At 61.7% G+C, this 20,139-nt stretch overlaps 1 protein-coding gene and 1 pseudogene across 4 annotated transcripts; both read left to right on the top strand.

Annotated features, from left to right (window-relative positions):
* Window positions 1–1,822: 1,822 nt before the first annotated feature.
* Window positions 1,823–13,919, top strand: GTPBP6 (GTP binding protein 6 (putative)). 4 transcript variants are annotated; one of them, XM_004286275.4, is made up of 10 exons: window positions 1,827–2,205; window positions 6,700–6,837; window positions 7,392–7,462; window positions 7,590–7,720; window positions 8,047–8,117; window positions 9,264–9,422; window positions 10,836–11,044; window positions 12,627–12,775; window positions 13,093–13,245; window positions 13,542–13,919. In XM_004286275.4, exons 1-10 carry the CDS (start codon window positions 1,842–1,844, stop codon window positions 13,663–13,665), a joined length of 1,569 nt encoding a protein of 522 aa, XP_004286323.1. In that variant the 5' UTR covers window positions 1,827–1,841; the 3' UTR covers window positions 13,666–13,919. The 4 variants fall into 4 exon arrangements, with proteins under 4 accessions (XP_049560839.1, XP_049560840.1, XP_004286323.1 ...); XM_033417441.2 differs by having other exon boundaries at window positions 13,436–13,919; XM_049704883.1 differs by lacking the exons at window positions 12,627–12,775; window positions 13,093–13,245; window positions 13,542–13,919 and adding an exon at window positions 11,381–11,888 and having other exon boundaries at window positions 1,825–2,205; window positions 10,836–11,147.
* A 153-nt stretch (window positions 13,920–14,072) lies between these two features.
* On the top strand, window positions 14,073–19,810 carry LOC125963097 (phosphoethanolamine/phosphocholine phosphatase-like; annotated as a pseudogene).
* The last annotated feature ends 329 nt before the right edge of the window (window positions 19,811–20,139 follow it).

The raw sequence follows: 20,139 nt of genomic DNA, 5'->3' as shown, positions 1-20,139 counted from the left end.
GAAACTGGCAACACCATGGGGACAGAGGCACCACATCAAAGTCATCGTTTCCTACTGCTGCGAAGGGGGAGAGGTGACCCACCAGCTCTCCTGATTCTAAGTGCAGGATCGTCCGTGAATCAGAGACTTCTCACCGCCCCCCCCCCCCCCCCGCCGAGCAAATCCGTGATGGCTGGGGCTTGACTGTATTTTTTTTTTTTCAATGGTGGGGTTAGGGTTACCATGCCATTTGTAAGTTTTGCCAAGAGAATATGACTAATTACAATCTGAATGGGAGGGGTTCTCCTTTGGAATCAGCCTGCCTCCCACCTTCTGTGATGCCGTGGAGTCTGCTATCATGAACCAAGCTCCATCTGCCAGCTGGATTCGGACCCTCAGGGCAGGGCCTGAGACCGCTAGCATGACTCACACCCTCAAGGCTGCACTCAGGCTACCATCGCAGACTTTGGAACACCCCCTTGTCCTATTGGGAAGCCGCGACCAGCATTTGGGACTCCTGCAGGAGGACAGCATCGGACACTCATGGCAAAGTCAGGGGCCCCTGGGGATGGGCTTGGACTCCCATGGCAGGGTCTGGGACCCAAAGGGCGGCACTTCAACCCCCCCAAAGTAGAGGCTGGGAATGCACTGTCACAGACTTGGGCCTGCAAGGCAAGGCTGAGGAGTCCCAGGGCTGCACTCAGATCCCGTAAAGCAGGGTCTGGGATCCCCAAGGATCGAGTGGAACCCCCAAGACAGGGTTCGAGACCTCCAGGGATAGGATGGGATCCCCAAAGCAGGGTTCATGACCCCTGGAGTCCCACTAGGACCCCCCACCCCTGCCGGCAAGGCAGGGTCTTGGCGCCCAGGGCTGCATTCCCACACTCGGGCTACCAACACGGAGTTCATCCTGCCAGGGCCAGACAGGAGACTCCAAGCCCAAGTTTGTGACCTCTGGGCCAGACACACAGCCCCAAGGCAGAGTTTAGGATCCACCGCGACTTGCCTGGACCCCCAGGGCCACAGTCAAGCTACCACCATAGACTTCAGATCCCCGGACTTGGATTTGAAACCCCCAAGCAGTGTTTGCAATACCCGTCCAGTCCAGACTCCAGACCCCAAGGTAAAGTCTGGGACCTCCAGGGATGGGACTGGATCCCCAAGGCAGGGTCTAGGACCCCCGGGGCCGCACCCGGACACCTAAGGTAGGATCCGGGACCCCTCCCCAAGGCATGGTCTGAAACCCAGGCTGAACCGGGGCCCCTAAGGCAGAGTTCTGGGCCCTCAGGGCTGCACTCAGACTCCCCCTAAGGCAGGGTCTAGGACCCGGGTCCGCATTTGTACGCCTAGGGCAGGGTCTGGGACACTCAGAAATGCACTTGAACCCCCAAGGCAGGATCTGGGACTCCTGTGACACACTAAGAGCCCTAAGGCAGGACCTGGGACCCCAGGGCTGCACTCGGACCATTAAGGCAGCGTTTGGGGCTCCGGGGGCCGCCCTCGGACCTCCACCAAGGCAGAGTTCGGGGTTCCGGAGGACGGGACTGATCCCCAGGACCGCACCCCGACCCTGCGCAGAGGCCTGACCGGGGTGCGGGGAGGTGGCGAGCGTGGGGGAGCGCCCACTGGGTTGGGTGCCCGGTCTGGCCCCGCTCCGGCACTACGTGCCTTGGGAAGCCGCCTAGAGCATCCGCAGCAGAGAGAAGCGTGTGCCCAGGCTGCGGTGTCCCAGACCGGCCTCCCGGCCCGGACCGCGCGCACCAATCAGGCGGCGGCGAGCACGTGACCCGGACGGCCAATGGGCAGCCTGCACGGGAGCACGCCCCCGAGGCCCCGCCCTGTTGCGTAGGAGCGCTTGCGGTATGTGGGCCGTGCGAGCCGCCGTCCGCCCGGGGTCCTGGCTCTTTCGCGTGGCTCGCGGCTGCGGGGCTCCGAGGGCCGCGCCGCCGCTGTCGCCCTGCCCCGAGCGTGCGCTCGCCGCCTTCCGAGGGGGCCTGGGGTGCCCGGAGGGGCGAGGGGGTGGGGGGCGGGGACCACGTGCAGATGGCCGGAGAAGTCGGACTGGAGGAAAGGAGGGTGAGGAGGAACCAGAAGCTGCGGAGGAGGAGGAAGAGGAGGAGGAGGAGCTGCTGAGGAGGGACCCTTTGCTGCCGGCGGGGACCCAGCGCGTGTGCTTGGTTCACCCTGACGTCAAGTGGGGGCCCGGGAAGCCGCCGGGGACCCGAGGTGACCGTGACTGTGGCCGCGGACTGAGGTGGGGGGAGAGCCGTGAAGAGCGCCGAGTCCCGGAACTTAAAGGGCGGGGACGCCGGGGGCGGGTTTCGAGGTCTGGCGCTCTGGGCTGAGCTGCCGAAGGGCGGGGCTTCTGAATGGGCGGGCCGAAGGGGCGTGGTTTGGGGGGGCGTGGCTCTGAGGGCTGGAGCCCTTATGGCGTGGCTTCTGGGAGCGGGACTCCGAGAGCTGGACTGCCCCCACCCGACCCGCTCCCGGCAGCCGCACCCCTGCAGCGGGCCTGGAAATCCTAATTCTGGGCTGGGGCGCCTTCCCGCGTGCACATAGCGGGTCCGGGGCCCCTTCCCCTTTCGGACGCGCCCAGGTTGTCGCTCGGCCCTTCTGCCCCGCGCAGCCTCCCCATCTGTAAAGGAAGAGAATCCAACAACTAACGCCGGTTTGCACGGGGTGTGTCGCTCAGCTTTAAGCCCTTGTTGACCCGCTTTCACTGTGTAACGCTGAGTACTACGCCCGAAGGTTGTGCACAAGCGTGTTCACACGCCCTTTGTAGCAGAAACCGTGAACCCGGCTGAGCCCCTGAGACGCCTGGGACCTGCCTCCATGGCCCTCGGGCATCAGCAACCCCACTGTACCCGCCCCGGTCGTGCTGGGAGGACAGCAAACACGCCGGGCAGGAGCCCGCCGCCTGACCTGAGTGCTGTGTTCAGAACCCAGCAGGAAGGCGGACGGACGGGGGCGGGGACGGGGCCGTCTCACCAGGGTGGTCCTGGATGGCCTGGGGAGATGGACCCCACGGATGAATAGGGACAGTGTCCAGGGTTAGGGCTCCTGAGGGAGCACGTCCTGGGCCCTCCTGGGACCGCTGCCCCTCGGCTGTTTAGGGGCTGTCAGAGCCAAGTCACTGCAGTGGTGCAGCCATGCAAGGAGTCAGGTCATCACAGGTACTCTGGGTTGAGCAGAGCAGTGACGCGATTGCGGGTTGAGGGGTGGCATTCTCCTTACTCCTTTACTCCTCTTAGACCTTTATTGAGATACAGTTAGCAGAGCATAAGATTAACCACTTTGAAGGGTACCACTCAGGGGCAACTAGGACGTTCACAGTCTTGTGCAGCCACCACCTCTGTCTGGTTCCACAACATTCTCATCTCCCCGGAAGGAGACCCTGTACCCTCAGTAGTAGGCCTCCCCCTTGCTTCTCCCCCACCCAACCCCCGGCAAGCAGGAGTCGGCCTTCTGTCCCCGTGGATTTGCCTGTCCTGGACATTTCATGTGCGTGATATGTGGCCTTCCGTGTCTGGCTTCTCTCACTGAGCACCATGTTTCTGAGGCGTACATATGTTGTAGCCTGTGTCAGTGCTTCGTTCTTTTTTTTTCTTAAAAACTTGTTTTTAGGGTGATTTTAGTTTCACAGCAAAATTGGGGGGAACGTATGGAGACTTTTCACATATACTCGCTGCCCTCACCAACGGATGGCCTCTGCCGTTTTCAGCATCCCCACCAGACGGTGAATTTGTTATAACTGACGAGCCTATGTTGACATAACATCGTCACCCCAAGTGCACGGTTTACGTTGATTAAGGCTCACTCCTGGTCTTGTACATTCTGTGGGTTTGGGCAAATGTATGATGACGTGTATCCACCACTATAGCATCATACAGAGCAGTTTCACTGCCCTAAAATCCTCTGTGCCCCACGCATTCATCCCTCCCTGCCCGTCTTAAACCGCTGACAGCCACTGGCCTTTTACTGTGTCCACGCTGGGCCTTCCCAGAGCGTCCTAGGGCTGGGGCCACAGTGCGCAGCCTCTCCCGCTGGCTCCTTTCACTTAGCCGTATGCACCTAAGGTCCCTCCGAGTGTTCATGGCCTGACAGCTCATTTCATCTTAGCGCTCAATAATACTGTATTGTCTGGATGCACCAGTTTATTTATCTAGTCATGTACTAAAGGACACCTTTGTTGCTTCCGTTTTGACAATTATGAATAGAGCTGCTATAAACATCCATGTGCAGGTTTTTGTGTGGATGTAAGTTTTCACATCCTTTGGGCAAATGCCAAGGAGTATGATTGCCGGATTGTATGGTAAGACTATGTTTAGCTTTATGAGAAGCTGCCAGAGCATCTTCCGAAGTGGCCGTACCATTTTGCTTCCCTCCCAGCAGTGAGTGGGAGGGGTGCTGCACACGCTTGTCAGCATTTCGTGTTGTCAGGATTGTGGATTTTGGCTCTTCTGATAGGTGTGTAGTGGTGTCTCATTGCTGTTTTAGTTTGCATTTCCCTGATGACAGACGATGTGGACCATCTTGTCCTGTGTTCATTTGCCATCTGTATATCTTTTTGGTGAGGTGTCTGTTATGGTGTCCGGCCCATTTTTTAGTAGGTTGTTTTCTTATTGCTGAACTTTAAGAATTGTTTTTATATTTTGGATACCAGCGCTTATGGATGTGTTTTTTGCACATATTTTCTCCCAGGTCTGTGGCTTAACTTCTCAGTCCGCTGATGACGTCATTTGCAGAGCAGACATTTTTAATTTTCCATGTTGTCATATGCTTGAACTCCAGGATCCTTTCTCTGCCAAGTCCAGTCTACCAGCAGGCCCACGTGAGGCGGTCGTCATTTCTGCCAGAGCGCTTGTGATCTCTAGCAGTTCTTTTTGGTTCTTTCTTGGGATTTCCATCTCTCTGCTTGCCTTGCCTGTCCGTTCTTGCATGCTGTCTACTAAATCCATTAGAGCTCTTGGCATGGTAATCATAGTTGTTTTAAACTCCTGGTTCAGTAATTCCAACACCCCTGCCACGTCTGGTTCTGATGCTTGCTCTGTCTCTTCGGATTGCCTTTTGGTGCGCCTGGTAATTTTTTTTTGATAGCTAGACGTGATGCACAAGGTGAAAGGAACTGCTGTAAATAGACCTTAGTGGTGAGGGGCTGACGTGTGGGGGAGGGGAAGCCTTCTGTGGTCCTGGGATCAGGGTTCGGTCTCTTATGGTGCCTGTGCCCCTGGGCTGTGACCCGCACTAGTGCTTCTCCGTTTCCGTCCCCACCGAATCCTAACCCTGGCCTTCAGGGTGGGGTTGCGGGGTGCCAGACCCCCAGGCAGGCAGCTGTGCAGCGCAGCAGGAGGGAGGCCGCTGGCACCCACGCAGGCTCTCACCACGGAGCTGGGGCTGTGGCCCCTGCGATCAGGAGAGACAGCACCTGCAGGGATTACTGCTGGGTCAGACCTGGAGTTGAAGGACGGAGGTCAGGCGTGACCAAGCACCTGCTGACCTGAGCGACCAGCAGGTGCAGGAGGTGGGACAAGCTGGCGGGCCCATGGGGCGTCACACCCAAGAAGACCACCTCCCCTTGGCCTAGAGAATGGGGGACCCCGCCCCCCATGTCCCAGAAGATGGGGCCCCCGCACAGCCCAGAGGATGAGGACCACGGTCCAGAGAAGGGGGGGACCCTGATCTGTGGCCTCAGACCCTGCCTGGCCCCTACTCCCCAGCCTCTGGCCTGTGTCCTGGCTGTGCCCTGAGGAGGGTCAGGTGACCCCAGAGACAGCAGCACCCAGGTGTCCGGGGAGTGGGGACAGCGAAGCAGCGGTGCCACAGAGGGGCCACGGCTCTGAGATTCTGTGCAAGGGTGGCCTCCCAGGGGGCGGGGGCACAGGCGCGGGATGGGGGGCCAGCCTCCCATGGGGCTTGGGGTACACGCTCCACATCTCACAGAACACGCCCGGGGCCCCGCAGAGCTGTCCTCCAGGCCACCGCCCCTCCAGACCTGAGTCAGCCCCGTCCACCCTGTCCGGCCCAGCCCCGGGACACGTTGGCATCACTGCCCATCTGCCTGCTGTCCGTCAGGGGAGAGTCTCGGCTATCCCATGCCCCCTTCCTGCTCGGGAAGGACCGTCAGGAGGAGAGCCTAGGGCGGGGCGGCCCCCGACAGCCCTCCATCCACGGCCTGTGCCCTCGGTGTCCTGGGCTCCTGCCCTGGCTGGGCCCTGCCTCTCCCGACACAGACACAGACACACACACACACACACACACACGCCCTCACCGTTCACGGCCGGGGCCCTGGGTGGGCGCTGCCTTTCTTGGGCCAGGCTCGGCAAGGGCCCCACCCCGCAGGCAGGGCGGCAGGTTTTATGGGCCCTTGGGAGCCTCACAGGGGATGCTGTCCAGTGGGTCTCAAGGGACCATGAGTCCCCACGGGGCAGACGTCCCAGATTCCAGCACGGGGGGTGGGGGCATCCCCGCGTCCCTGCTCGGCTCATGGCCCTGCTCCCCTTCCCGGTCCTGTGTCCACCCCTCCTGACCACCTACCCAGAAGAGCAGCTGCATTTCGAGCAAACGCTGATTGGGTCGCTTTCTCGGGACCATTGTGTAGGCAGGAAGCAGGAAGCCGTCCCAGCCTGGGGCACGTGGCCCAGGGCCCTGGGCAGGGCTGGACACGGCCCGGGGCTGACCCAGCTGTAAATGACCCTCACACTGGCCTGTCTCTCCCCAAAGCTGAGTGGCAGGTGGTGGAGGCACAGGCGCTGGTGCACACGCTGGATGGCTGGTCGGTGGTGGACACGGTGGTGGTGCCCACCAAAACGCCAGACAGGAAGCTCGTCTTCGGCAGAGGGACCTTGGAGCGCCTGACAGGTGAGTCCAGCACACGTGTCCCCGTCACCCTCCCAGAAACAAAGCAAGCATGGCCGTCCCTCTGGGCCTCACAGGAACTTGGATCAGATGGCAAAAGCCACCACGCCCGTGTCAGAATTCAAACGAGGCCCCAGGACACAGGCGGGACCTTTGAGAGTCAGGCGCACGCCAGCCCTGCGCCCCAGCCCAGCCCACCCCCCTCCCCAGCGCCCTGCGGAGGGGATCCTGCGTGTGACCCCTGCCCTCCATGGACCGCAACGTCCCCGTCCCAAAGCCATGTCTAGCTCACAGCTCAGAGCAGGAGACATGCCAAGGGGGGCGCTCACCGCCCATCTGTGTCTAACGGGCACTCAGTCCCCACGGGGTCACGGGACCCCCCATGTGTGTGAGATCTACTCCCCTGAAGATGGACCCGGTCCGGTCCTTCCCGACCCACACTTGACAAATACTGTGCTCAGAGACTCAGGGTGTCCGGCGAACACGGCCAAAGTGCAGGGTCCCCAGACAGACACCATGGGCGTGCAGACCTCTGAGAGGCCAACCTCTTTTCCTAGAGAAAATCAGAGGGTCCCCGGAAATCACCGCCGTCTTCCTGAATGTGGAGAGGATGGCTGCACCCACCAAGGTACCTCAGAAGCTCGCTGTTTCCCGCCCACGGCGGCTGAGCGAGTGGGTTAGTGTCCCCGTGAGAACACAGGTCTCCACGGGCCTGGGGTCACCACAGGTCCCCTCCCTCGCGCTCCATCTTCTAGAAAGAACTGGAAGCCGCCTGGGGTGTGCAGGTGTTTGACCGATTCACGGTGGTTCTTCATATTTTCCGCTGCAACGCCCGCACCAAGGAGGCCCGGCTGCAGGTGGCGCTGGCCGAGCTCCCCCTGCTCAGGTACCTCCAGAGCCCGGGCTCGGGGCAGATGGAACCCTCCTTGGACCCCTTCTTGCTTTTCTATACCTCGACTGTTGCCAGGGTGGTGAGGGTGGAATGTGGCCAGTGGGGACATGTCCAAGCAACCCACCTACTAGGGCACGTGGCCCACTGGAGTGCCACCCAGCAAGGGACCCTCCGTCCCCTCCCGTGAAGGCCCACACGGTGGGGAGGCCCCCAGCGAGCCTGTTCTTCCTGTCTAGATGCCCACTCCCCACCCAGGGCTCTGTCCCAGCCTCCCACGGGCACATGCTTCCGTCTCCTGAGCCGACCCATTTCCACGCCAGGTCCCACCTGAAAAACAACGTTGCCCACCTGGGCGGACGAGGACGGGACTCTCGCCACATCATGGGGTCAGGTACCGTGTCTGACGTCTTGTCACCGGGAGCTCAGAAGGGGGGCGTGTCGTGGCCACCACCCCTACAAAGGGGACGACGTTCTTCAGAGGTCCTGATGGGGCCTCGTCCGTGGTCACAGTCAAAGGGAGGGTATCAAGGTGTTTCCCTGGTGCGGCCGTAACGAAGGACCACGAACCGGTGCCTTAAAACCACAGACATTCATCCTCCCCGAATCCTGCAGACCAGATCAAGGAGTTATAAGGGCTGGTTCCTTCTGGAGGCTCCAGGGGAGGGTCCTTCCCGCCCCTTCCAGCTTCTGAGGGCTCCGGGCGTCCCTGGGCTTGTGGCCGCATCCCTCCCGTCTCTGCCTCTGTCTTCACGGGGCTTCTCCTCTGTGTCTGTGTCTCTCCTCTTCTGTCTCTTGGAAGGACCCTGTCATGGGATGTAGGGCCACCCTCCTCCAGGAGGATCTCAGCTCAGACCCTTCACTGCATCACATCTGCAGAGACCTTTTGTCCAAATAAGGTCCTGTTCTGAGGTCAAGGTGTCCCAGGGCTGTGGTCCCTCCAGAGGCTCCAGGGGAGGGTCCTTCCCGCCTCTTCCAGGTTCTGGGGGCTCCAGGCGTCCCTGGGCTTGTGGCCGCGTCCCTCCCGTCTCTGCCTCCATCTTCATGGGGCTTCTCCTCTGTGTCTGGGTCCCTCCTCTCCTGTGTCTTAGAAGGACCCTGTCATTGTTTGTAGGGCCACCCTCCTCCAGGGGACCTCATCTCAGACCCTTCACTGCATCACATCTGCAGAGACCCTGTTTCTTAATAAGTCCCCATCTGTAGGTCCTGGGGGTCAGGGTGTGGACACATCTTTGGGGCACCACTCAGCCCACTGTGGGTATCATGGGAGCCCTTCTGAGGCTCTCCCCTTGGCCTCTTCCTCCTGGGTAAAGGGGAGCCCAGGAGACCTCAGAGGGCAGAAGTGCAAGGCCACCTCGCGCCGGGCAGAGCTGTCTCAGAACAGAAGGTGTTGGGGCCAAGTGTACAGGGGAGCAGGCTGGGTGGGGGAGGGGGGGTCCCTGCAGCCCCACGCGTGAGCCTGTCCACGTCCCCCGCAGGCACCCCGTGGCTCTTGCCCCTTTTGCGTCTGCTCCTGACTCACCATCTCGGGTGTTTCTAGGAGAGTCTTTCATGCAGGTGCAAGAGCGCCTCCTGAAAGATAAGGAAGCGAAGATTCGGAAGGCCCTGGACAGACTCCGCCGGAAGAGGCTTCTTCTGGGGCAGCAGCGGAGGCGGCGGGAGTTCCCTGTGGTCTCCGTGGTTGGATACACGAACTGCGGTGAGAAGTGGGCCCTCCCCGGGGCCGGGCAGGTGTACGCTAGGGGGACCCACTTGCCGACCCAGCGAGACTGAGTATTCACGGAGGGCTAGCCCGCAGTGAGAAGGGCTGCACTTGGGCCCCGTCCCGGGGCGGCCCCCCGTGTGACTGCCGTGGGCTGACGCCCCTCTTAGTGGATGTCCTCCAGACTCTGAGAACGAGGAAGTAGTGATAGTTTTAAGTCCGTTGAGAGTGAACAGGGTCTTGCAGGGATCAGAGTGGTTCAGATGTTGCTGAGGAAAACTTCAGTCTGTCCTCAGCTTTGTCTGCACGAGCACATCAAGTGGACTCCACGTGGGGAACAGAGTGTAGGGCGTCCTTTAGGGTCACAGGTGCCCTGAGATAAGTGGAAAGCACCCAGTTCCCTCCACTGTGGGGATTCAGTCCACAACACTTGCTGGGCTCCCCTGAGGCCCGGCCCCGCCACGTGCTCGGGAAGCACCGCCGTGACGGGCCCGTCCCTTTATCAGGCGCTCACGGTCTGCGTCCAGAGGAGGGAGGGAATGTCCCATAAACGTGCACAGGAAGCTGTGGGGTGGGTGTCCAGGCTTGAAAAGTCGTAAATGTCTACAGGTAAGATCACCCGTGTCAGGAAATCCCAACTGCCCCTCCTGGCTGCATCCCCAGAGGGTGCCGTGTCCTCCGCTAACTGTCACAGGATCCAGTGAGTGTTGGCTTGATCCCGACTCTCACTGACCGGGAGTTCGGGGTCCTGCACTGAGCAGGGGCGTCCAGGCCGAGCTCCGCCATCCAGTTACTCGACGGCAGGACCCCTCACCACCTCCTGGTGGGCCATCGGCGGGACTTACAGGCGTAGCCAGGGGTTTCCCTGGGCTGGACAGTTACTGCTGCTGCCCCTGAACCTGGGCTCGGTGGAGAAAGTGTCCACGTTGTCAGGAAAGGCTGTGGAGGAGGGTGTTCTAGGACCCCCTCAGGTACACACAGCACTGTCTACACCCTCACTACCTCTCTGCACACACTGCACCCCCCTACTCCACCATTCCCTCGTCTACCCGGACACCACACCACAGCTCGGTTACTCCACGGGACCATCCCTCCGCCTGTTTGGACGCCTGCCCACCTCACATGCACGTCACCACTGTCTTTGTCTATGCCATCTCTCCCGTCTACACCAGCACTCTTGCCCTGGCCCTGGCCCACTTTACCCTGAAGGCTAGACAGTGGCAGCTGAGTCGTTGCACAGCCCGCACAGCGTCCCATGGGTCCTGCGGAGAGTTCCGAGCGCACAGACCTCCTGCCCCTGCCCATCCTCCAGCGCCCTGTGATCAGTGTGGGGCAGCCCCGAGGTCCACAGTGGTCGGTGGGGGACCGGAGGGGTCTGAGACGCATGGTCCCCTTGTGCCCGACGTGCAGGAAAGACCACGTTGATCAAGGCCCTGACAGGGGACGCCGCCATCCAGCCCCGGGACCAGCTGTTTGCCACGCTGGACGTCACAGCCCACGCGGGGTGGCTGCCCTCCCGGCTGACTGTCATCTACATGGACACCATTGGCTTCCTCTCCCAGCTGCCCCACAGCCTGGTCGAGTCCTTCTCGGCCACCCTGGAGGACGTGGGCCATTCGGTGAGTGTGGAGGGCCAGGTCGCCTCAAATACCCACCAACAGGAGGCAGGTCCCCTCATCCCAACATCACGGGCCTGGGTCCCCTCATCACAACATCACGAGCCTGGGTCCCCTGATCACAGCATCACGGGACAGGGTCCCCTCATCACTGCATCACAGGGACACGGTCCCCTCATCACAGCATCACGGGGCAGGGTCCCCGCATCACAGCATCACTGGACAGGGTCCCCTCATCACAGCATCACGGGACAGGGTCCCCTCAACACAGCGTCACAGGACAGGGTCCCCTCATCACAGCATCACGGGGCAGGGTCCCCTCAACACAGCATCACGAGCCTGGGTACACTCATCACAGCATCACGGGACAGGGTCCCCTCATCACAGCTTCACAGGCCTTGGTCCCCTCATCATGGGCCTGGGTCCCCTCATCCCAACATCACGGGGCAGGGTCCCCTCATCACAGCATCACGGGACAGGGTCCCCTCATCACAGCATCACGGGACAGGGTCCCCTCATCACAGCATCACGGGGCAGGGTCCCCTTATCGCAGCATCACGGGCCTGGGTCCCCTCATCACAGCATCACGGGGCAGGGTCCCCTCATCACAGCATCCCGGGGCAGGGTCCCCTCATCGCAGCATCACGGGGCAGGGTCCCCTCATCACAGCATCCCGGGGCAGGGTCACATTACACAAAACTTCACGATGACTGGATCCCCCCCATCCCTGGCCCTCAGCGAGCTGTGCTCTGTACGAGTGTAAGTGCTGTGAAGGCAATGCTAATGAAGAAGGGGTTCTCTGCACCTTTTGGCTGCACTGGGGCCCCGAGCCAGTGAACCCTGGCATTTACTCAGGGTACAGGGGCTGCGGGGCCCTCCGGGTGACAGATGCCCCAGCACCTTCGAGGTCACAGCAGCTGAGCCTGAGGGCCACGTGCAGCTGCCAGCACCGTCCTCAAAAGTGTCTGAAAATCTAGAACTGAACTGAAACGCTGATTAAAAGAAAATTTAAGTTCATCCAAAAAAAGAGACAACCCAGAAGCGAACCCCCCAAATTGTGAAGGGCACGTCCTTCCTGTGGCAGAATTACTACCCTCAGCTGCTCTTTCTCCTTTTCTGTCTCTTCTGAATTTTGCATAAGGTACCTGCCTGTAAAACGTGTGGAATAGGGGTGGAAGCCTTTTTAGAACGTGAGCTTGGTTTCACAGAACAGTGGAGCAGCCCGGAGCCTCGAGCACAGCACCCGCCGGGTGCGGGGTTGGTGACGGGGGCAAGTGGCCGCACGCAGGCGTATGGCCAGCACCTGCGGGGCGGGGACACGAGGCGGCCCCTCAGTCCGGGTGCACCTGGAGCGGCAGCCTGGCCCGGAACGAGGGGCACTGGGGGGCTCCGTGCACGGCAGAGCGGCTCTGTGGCCTCAGGTCCCACCCTCCCTCTTGGGGCACAAGCCTCCGTGGGGCAGCCGCACCCACCCCCCAGGGAGAGCGGTGCGCAGCCCCCATCGTGGGCCTGGCGGGTCCTCCCGAGCGGGGCCGGGCACCGCTGGCCCCGAGCTCTCCGACTGCCTGGCCCCTCTGGTCCTCAGGATCTGATCGTCCACGTGCGAGACGTGAGCCACCCCGAGACAGAGCTGCAGAAGGCCAGCGTCCTGTCGGCCCTGCGGACCCTGCAGCTGCCGCGCCCGCTGCTGGACTGCATGGTGGAAGTGCCCAACAAGGTGGACCTGGTGCCCGGGTGAGCGCCTGCCGCCCCACCGCCGCCGGACCCTCGCGCTGGCGACCAGGGCGCACGCGGGTCTCCCGCCGGCGGGGCGGCCGCCTCCCCGCTCCTGCTTTCAGGCGTGCCCTGCCACGCCTGCTGCCGCTCGAGCGGCGCGCTTGGACCCGCCACCCCGCGGGCCCAGATCGCACCCCAGACCCACGCACGTCCTTCCTCTCACCTTCCGGCGGGGCCGCGTCCTCGCCCGGCACAATCCGAGCCCGTCACGGCTGGGCCTGCGGGCGGGGTCCCCGCTCCGGCCCCCCTCGCTGAGCCGTCGGCCGCCCCTACAGGTACATACCCACCGAACCCGGCGCGGTGGCCGTGTCTGCGCTCCTGGGGCTCGGGTTGGAAGAGCTGAAAGCCAGGCTGGAGGAAGCAGTTCTGAGAGCCACGGGCAGGCGGGTCCTCACGCTGCGAGTGGGGCTGGCGGGGCCGCAGCTGAGGTGCGTCGGGCCGGCCCGGCGGGGGTGGGGTGGCGGGGGTCCCACCAGTCGCTGCGCGGGGCGGGGCCCTGGGTCTGGGCGGGGAAGGCGGCGCCAGGTGGGGTCCGGGTGCGACACGGGGGCAGCCGCATCCCCCGCAGCCGGTCTGGCTGCTCAGGCGGTGAGCAGGTGGCCGGCCGCTTACCCGCAGGCCGGGGCCGTGGGCGATGCCACCCGCCGAGAAGCGGGACGCCTCGCTGGGGGCTTCGGGGCTCTGTCGGGGCCGCCCGTTACCACCAAACGCGTCTTCCTCCCAGCTGGCTGCATCAGGAGGCCACGGTGCAGGCGGTGGATGTGAGGCCTGAGGCTGGGGTGGCCGATGTCAAGGTCATCATAAGCGACTCAGCTTACGGCAGGTTCAGGAAGCTCTTTCCAGGTTGAAAGGAAGCCCAAGGGTGGGGATGCTCCCTGAGGATTGAGGGGGGAGCTCCCCGGGGGCCGGGGAGAGAGAAGCGGGCTCCCTGCGTGGGCCCTACACCCCCGTGAGCCTGGCGGGAGGGCCGGTGGGGCTGGGAGCTGGCATCGATGGTGGCGCTCCAAGTGGTTCCGGTTGACCGTCGGGCGTCTGGAGAGCTGACGTCCCGTCCAGGGTGCTTGAGCCATGAGACAGTAAAAGCTTTGCGTGTGTTCGTGAACCAGCCTTTCCGGTTCTTCCGTGCCGGCCGCCAGGCAGAAGCCCTGCGAACACTGGCCGTGAAGGAGGCAGGTCCGGCTTCCCCGTCCGTTCTGCGTCCACGTGTTCATGGCTGCCAGTCCTCGCCCTTCCCCACGGTAGCGTCAGGGGTGTAATTAAAATGTCTCCCGACAGCCCAGCAAGCAGGAAGAATCTCCCCGTGTACTGGGCCAGGCGGCCGGGACCACCCATCACACACCCGTTAGTTGTCTTTACCCAAAGGAAAAAATACAACTTTGGGCATCTTGTCGACAAGCAGGGAATCACATCCTGGGGCCAAACTCCCTCAGGGTTAGGCAGGACCCCCTTCCCGATGTTCACTTTGCAGAGGCTCCAGGGCCCCCAGACAGACGTTCCCGGGATGCAAACAGGCCGGGGGTCCAGCTTAAAGAGAGTCACACACATCTCAGGGAGACGGGACACTATGCTGCAGGTTTTCTAAAGGGAAAGCGAATGAGAAGGGCGCTCCCTTGCCCTTTTGGCACCAGGAAAGGATTTTTTTCCTTACCTCTGTATTCAGCATTATAGGGCCGTTTCCTGAGTTGTCGCAGGCTTTCAGCTCAGCTGGAAAAAGTCTCTGCGCTTCTCCTAAGCGTGTGGATGCAGGGTGTCCGTGTGAGCTTTCCTTGTTTTCTGAGACTCGGTTGTGCACACGCGGCTCTACAGGCTCCCCAGCTCGGTCCTTGGTGCGCCCAGGCCCTCCACGCCTGCTTCTGTAACTGCCATTCTGTGGAGTTTCCGCCTGGGGCAGTGTGGCAGGCGGAATCGTGTCCTCTACAACGTCCACGTCCTAATTCCAGAGACAATCCCCGCCCTCGAGGCCCCCCGGTGAACCTACCAAGCCCCCTCCCCGTGGGTCCCCGTGAACAGGAGGCAGAAGTGAGAGTCGGGGCAGGTGTGAGGACAGAACTGGAGTTTGGGCTCAGAGGAAACTGCCTCTGCAGAGATGCTGCTGTGAGGTGCAGAGGGGTCCCGACCCCAGCAATCCGGTGGCTGCAGAGCTGGGAAAGGGACGAAACAGTCTTCCCTGGAGCCTCCAGAAGGATGAGCCCTGCCCGTCCTGGGCGTCTGCCTGGGGGGGCCACGTGCGACTGCTGCCTGTAGGACGGGGACGATTAATCTGTGTGTTTGCAGCCGCCATCTGGGCGCCTGTGGCAGCGTGTACAGGACCCACCTGGGACCCCGGGGTGGGGGGGACCACCCGCATGTTATCGTGGGGCACGGGACAGTCGGGATGCGAGCCCCTGAGCCTACGTGTGCAGGACAGTCTCCCCGATCCGAGAGGAGCTGGCTCCAGGGACCCCGCAGGCAGAGTGCAGAGCGGGACCAGGTCCTGCTCCGGGACCACAGCCCCATCCGGTCCTCTTGCACGGGGTGCAGGAGGAGGGGCTGCAGGGTGGCCCCTGGGAGCAGAGTCTCCTTTCCGATGGAGGACCAGGCCAGGGGGTCAGCCAGCCAGGGCCTCACGACAGCTGCTCTGCTGGCCTGTCCCCGTCCTTCTGCTCAGCCCCTGCGGGTCTCGTTCCTACAGGGTCCTTGAGGCAGGGGAGGCTTTGCATAGACCCTGGTGGGTGGGGAGCATCCAGGCTCCCCGGGTCCAGCCCACGCGTTTGTCAGGCTGGGGTTGCCCACGTGGTCCCAGGGGCCCCGTCAGCCAGGGACCCCTGGGCTTGGCCGCCCAGCTCCTCCCAGGTCCAGCCTCCCGGCTCGAGTCTGGTCCATCTAACTCCTCCCTGGCGGCAAGACACAAGCAAGGGCTGTAGGGGGTCGGTTCTGGCCTCTGGCCCCCTCTCCTGGTGCTCCTCACCTGCTGCCTGGGGTCCCCCCCACCCACGGAAGCCCCCTCCCCAAGGACTGAGGAGGCGAGCTCAGCCCGCGGCTGCCTCGGGCGCTGGCGAGGTGCTGCGGGGTCAGACATGCCCCCGCGGGAGCTGTGCGAGCGCACCCCAGGCAGGAGCACGAGGCGGGGCCTCACGGGGCCTGGGGGAGGGCAGGGGTCTCGGGGGGCCCAGAGGGGTGGATCAGGCTCGTGTAGGGTGGAAACAGGTGTAAGGCCACCCCTCCCCCCAGTACCCAGACCCTCCTACGACCCTTCTGCAGAGACGGTCTCCACCTCTCCGCACTCCAACCTCCTGGACACTTCGGTTCCCCATCTGACTCCCGACCCCTCCAGCTGGCTGGGGACAGGCAGCCTCATGAGACGGTGCGCACAGAGCTTTCTGGCCGGGCCGTGAGGATGGGGACCGGGTCCCACCTGTGCCAAGGAAGCAGGCGTCTCACCCGGATTTGCCTCTGGGCTCTTGAAGGTGGATTGAAGGTCAGACAGTCCAGAGGCCAAGGGCCCCCGAGGAGGGGGGTGTGGGCGCAGGTAGACCAGGAGCAGCTGCCCCTCTGGCCAGGAGAGTCCAACAGCCCAGGGCTTTCTGGTTGCTGGGGGGAGGAGAGGGCGGAGGCCGTGGGGGCCAGACAGGTCCTGCTTCACCTCTGGATGGAGCCACTCAGCTGAGGCCAGGTTTGGAGGGATTAGAGTTAAAGGGTGCAGGCTAGACGGTCAGGGTTAGAGGGTTAGGTTAGATGGTCTGAGTCAGGGTCAGGGTAAGGGTTAGGAGTCTACAGGTCAAGGTCGAGTACCTAGGGGCTAGGGGTTAGGAGTATTAGGGTTTAGGTTTAGAGATTAGGAGGTTAGGGTTAGGGAGTTAACAGTAGAGATTTGGGCGTTAGGGTTAGTGGGTCAGTGTTAAGCATAACTGGCCCACGACCCCCCTAACCCCACACCTCTGAGTCCTCTAGGATGGACAGGACTTGCCCTGGGTCACTCATGAGTGGGGTTCACCTGGACCGCTGGTTATCTACCCCCCGTCCTGGAACCTGATAGCAGAAGAATGAAATGTCTGCTCCAGTCACTGACTGTTTCAAATCCAACTCAACCTCAGTCAGCGGTTGTTAGGGCCTCAGAAGTCCACAGGGTTTCCTCCTCCCATCTGAACTGGAAAGAGTAGTGCTGGCCCCACTTGGCCTGGGCAGCCCCGGTCCAGCACAGGCCTGGCTGAGGTCACTGCATGGACATGTTATGAATTTATACAGAACTTGGTGCAGCGACCTACCAGCCCCCAGGTGCTGCCTCCTGAGGGCTGGTGGGGCCCTCCTGGGACTGCAGGCATCCTTTGTCCCATCTGAGTGGGCATCAACGGACATCAAGTCTCAGGACAGCCCTTGACCTCTCGCCACCCAGGCAGGCATCTGTAGTCCTCCAGCTCAGGCCAGTCTGGTCCCCGTCAAGCCTCTGTGGCCAATTACTGAGCTGACCATGCTGCTGGGCAATTGAATCTGCCGCTTTCCCCAAGCCAGCATCTGTTCTCATGCCAAAGTCCAGAACCTCAGCTTTCCTTTGGGAACTTCATACCTGTTTCCAGTCCAAACAGTTCCAGAGGGCTGATGCTACGTTCCACCCACCTTGAAGATGGGCATATGATCCACATCTAGCCAATCCCATGGTACACCTTATGGGTGCTCTGATGGGTTCAAGGGCGATGCTATGACCCAAAACCAGGCCAATGACGTTTATTTTATTTTATTTTTTGGCCATGCTGTGCAAGCGGGATTTTAGTTCCCCTGCCAAGGATCGAACCTGTGCCCCCTACGTTGGGAGTGCAGAGTCTTAACCACTGGACCACCAGGGAAGTCCCATCCCCTCATTTTCAAAACTGCTATGGATTTAAAGCACACAAGATGATTGTGATATGAGTGGCCTTTTCAGTATGACTTCTTTGACTTAGAATGTTTTCAATGTTTATCCATGTTGTAACATGATTATCAGTGCTTCATTCATTTTTTTTATTGTGGTTAAAAATACATAACATGGGGATGGGGGGCAAGTGGAGGGAACGGCCCAGATGCACATCGTTCACGGACCCTCTGGACTGGAGGGACTCGTGAGAGCCGGAGCCCAGAAATCCGGGGATGGATAAGACACAGCGTCCCCTCCAATCCCCGTAAGCACCCCTTGCTCCATCCTGCGCCCAAATACCTCAGCTAGGCGCTCTCCCCACTCTTTACACTCCAAACTCAGCCGGGACAGACCTCTGCAGCCGCCGCTCCCCACCCTACAGGAGAAGCTCAGAGGTCCTGTCCCCCTTTCCTCTGAAGGACTATTTTTGGTGACCACAAAAGGATTAGATCGCTCAGGACAAAGCTGGTAGAGGACAGCGGGATGGCTGCGCCGGGCGCGCCGCTCTTCCTCCTGACCTTCAACTTTGACGAGACTATCGTGGACGAAAACAGTGACGGCTGCGTCGTGCGCGCGCCGCGGCGGGCAAGCGGCTGCCTGAGAGCCTGCGTGCCACCTAGCGCGAGGGCTTCTACAACGAGTACATGCAGCGCGTCTTCCAGTACCTGGGCGAGTAGGGCGTGCGGCCGCGGGACCTGCGCGCCATCTACGAGGCCATCCCCCTGTCGCCCGGCATGGGCGAGCTGCTGCAGTTTGTGGCCAAGCAGGGCGCCTGCTTTGAGGTTATTCTAATCTCAGAGGCCAACACCTTTGGCATGGAGAGTGTGCTGCGCGCCGCCGGCCACCACGGCCTGTTCCGCCGCATCTTCAGCAACCCGTCGGGGCCCGACCCTTGGGGGCTGCTGGCGCTGCGGTCCTTCCACGCGCACAGCTGCGCTCACTGCCCCGCCAACATGTGCAAGCACAAGGTGCTCAGCGACTACCTGCGCGAGCGGGCACACGACGGCGTGCACTTCGAGCGCCTTTTCTACGTGAGCGACGGCGCCAACGACTTCTGCCCCATGGGGCTGCTGGCAGGCGGCGACGTGGCCTTCCCGCGCCGCCGCTACCCCATGCACCGCCTTATGCAGGAGGCGCAGAAGACCGAGCCCAGCTCCTTCCGCGCCAGGGTGGTGCCCTGGGAAACCTCCACCGAAGTGCGCCTACACCTGCAACAGGTGCTGAGGACGTGGCCTGCAGGGGGCACCCGGGCGGGGAGAGGGTGGGGCGGTGGGGGTCGGGAAAGAGAAAGCTAGTTTTATTACTCCTTTTCCCTTTCGTTTTGGTATGTCCCTCCGGGATTTCTCGGAATCCCAGGGTGGTCCATTTGGGGACTGGAGGAGGGAGTTGGGAGCTGACCCCATCTGTGCAGTTAACCCAGCTCGGCTGCCTCCGCCAGTTCCACTGCAAGCGAATTCCGGAGTCTGGCCGCACCACGGTGGCGCGCATAACTGAGCAGGCAGCAGTGTTTCCAAAAACCTTGTTCTCACAGCTGGGAGGACGGGGTTCCCTGTCAGGGTAGAGAAGGAACACGTTCCGCCGCGTCGCGGGTAACTGTTGCCTTGGGCTGCATGGCCTCCCTCCTCCAGTCTTCTGTCCAGGGGACCCAGGCCCCAAAATGCCCCCCCCCCCGCGACCTCCCCCTCACCAGACTCCCTGCAGAGAGAGGTGGCGCTCCCTGCCGACGGTCCCAGGCCTAGATCTTGCTTTACCTACTGTGACCCTACACTACACTCCTTGCCTCCCTCTCCACCCCCACTCTGTCGCATCCCCACAGGAAAAAAAGCTAGAGGGAACGGTCACCTCTTGTTGGTGGAAAGAGGTAGCACACTGTCCCGGGGCTCGGGTCTGGCCAGCCAGGGACCTCACAGAGCCCGAAGGTGTCTCCTCGCACCCCAGCCTCGTCTATGCAGCAAGAAACCAGGGACTTAACCAAAGTCGCCCCACTGACTGGGCCCTCTGAGTCCCCCTCCTCCCGTATGGAACAGAAAGCCATGATGCTTTAAAGCAGAGCCAGTGGAAATCCAAGGCCCACCTCCGTCTTTTGGTGTTTCAGAGCTGTAAAGGAGGTGAAGGGGCAGAGGTGAGCGAGATCTCTCACGCTGCAGTCTGAGGGATGAGGGCGAGGTGATCTCTGCTCTCAGAGAGCCCCACTTAAGTGAGGGAGTTTGTCCCCACTCTGGAGTAGTGCCCAGCTTGGGGAACCAAGACTGAATACACAACAAAGCAGGCAGCAGGCAGAAGAGCAGGGTGCAGCCCACCTCTGCAGAGGGGCACAGGGGTCTAGTGTGGAGGGCTCCGTGAGCACCGAGGAGATGGGAGAGCGGAGGGGCACAGGGGTCTAGTGTGGAGGCTCCGTGAGCACCGAGGACATGGGAGAGCAGAGGGGCACAGGGGTCTAGTGTGGAGGCTCCGT

The sequence above is a fragment of the Orcinus orca genome, chromosome X (genome assembly GCF_937001465.1).
Source record: "Orcinus orca chromosome X, mOrcOrc1.1, whole genome shotgun sequence".
In the NCBI taxonomy this organism is placed as follows: Eukaryota; Metazoa; Chordata; class Mammalia; order Artiodactyla; family Delphinidae; genus Orcinus; species Orcinus orca.
Note: the sequence above shows the minus strand (reverse complement) of the source record. Positions and strands in the feature narration are given on the sequence as shown.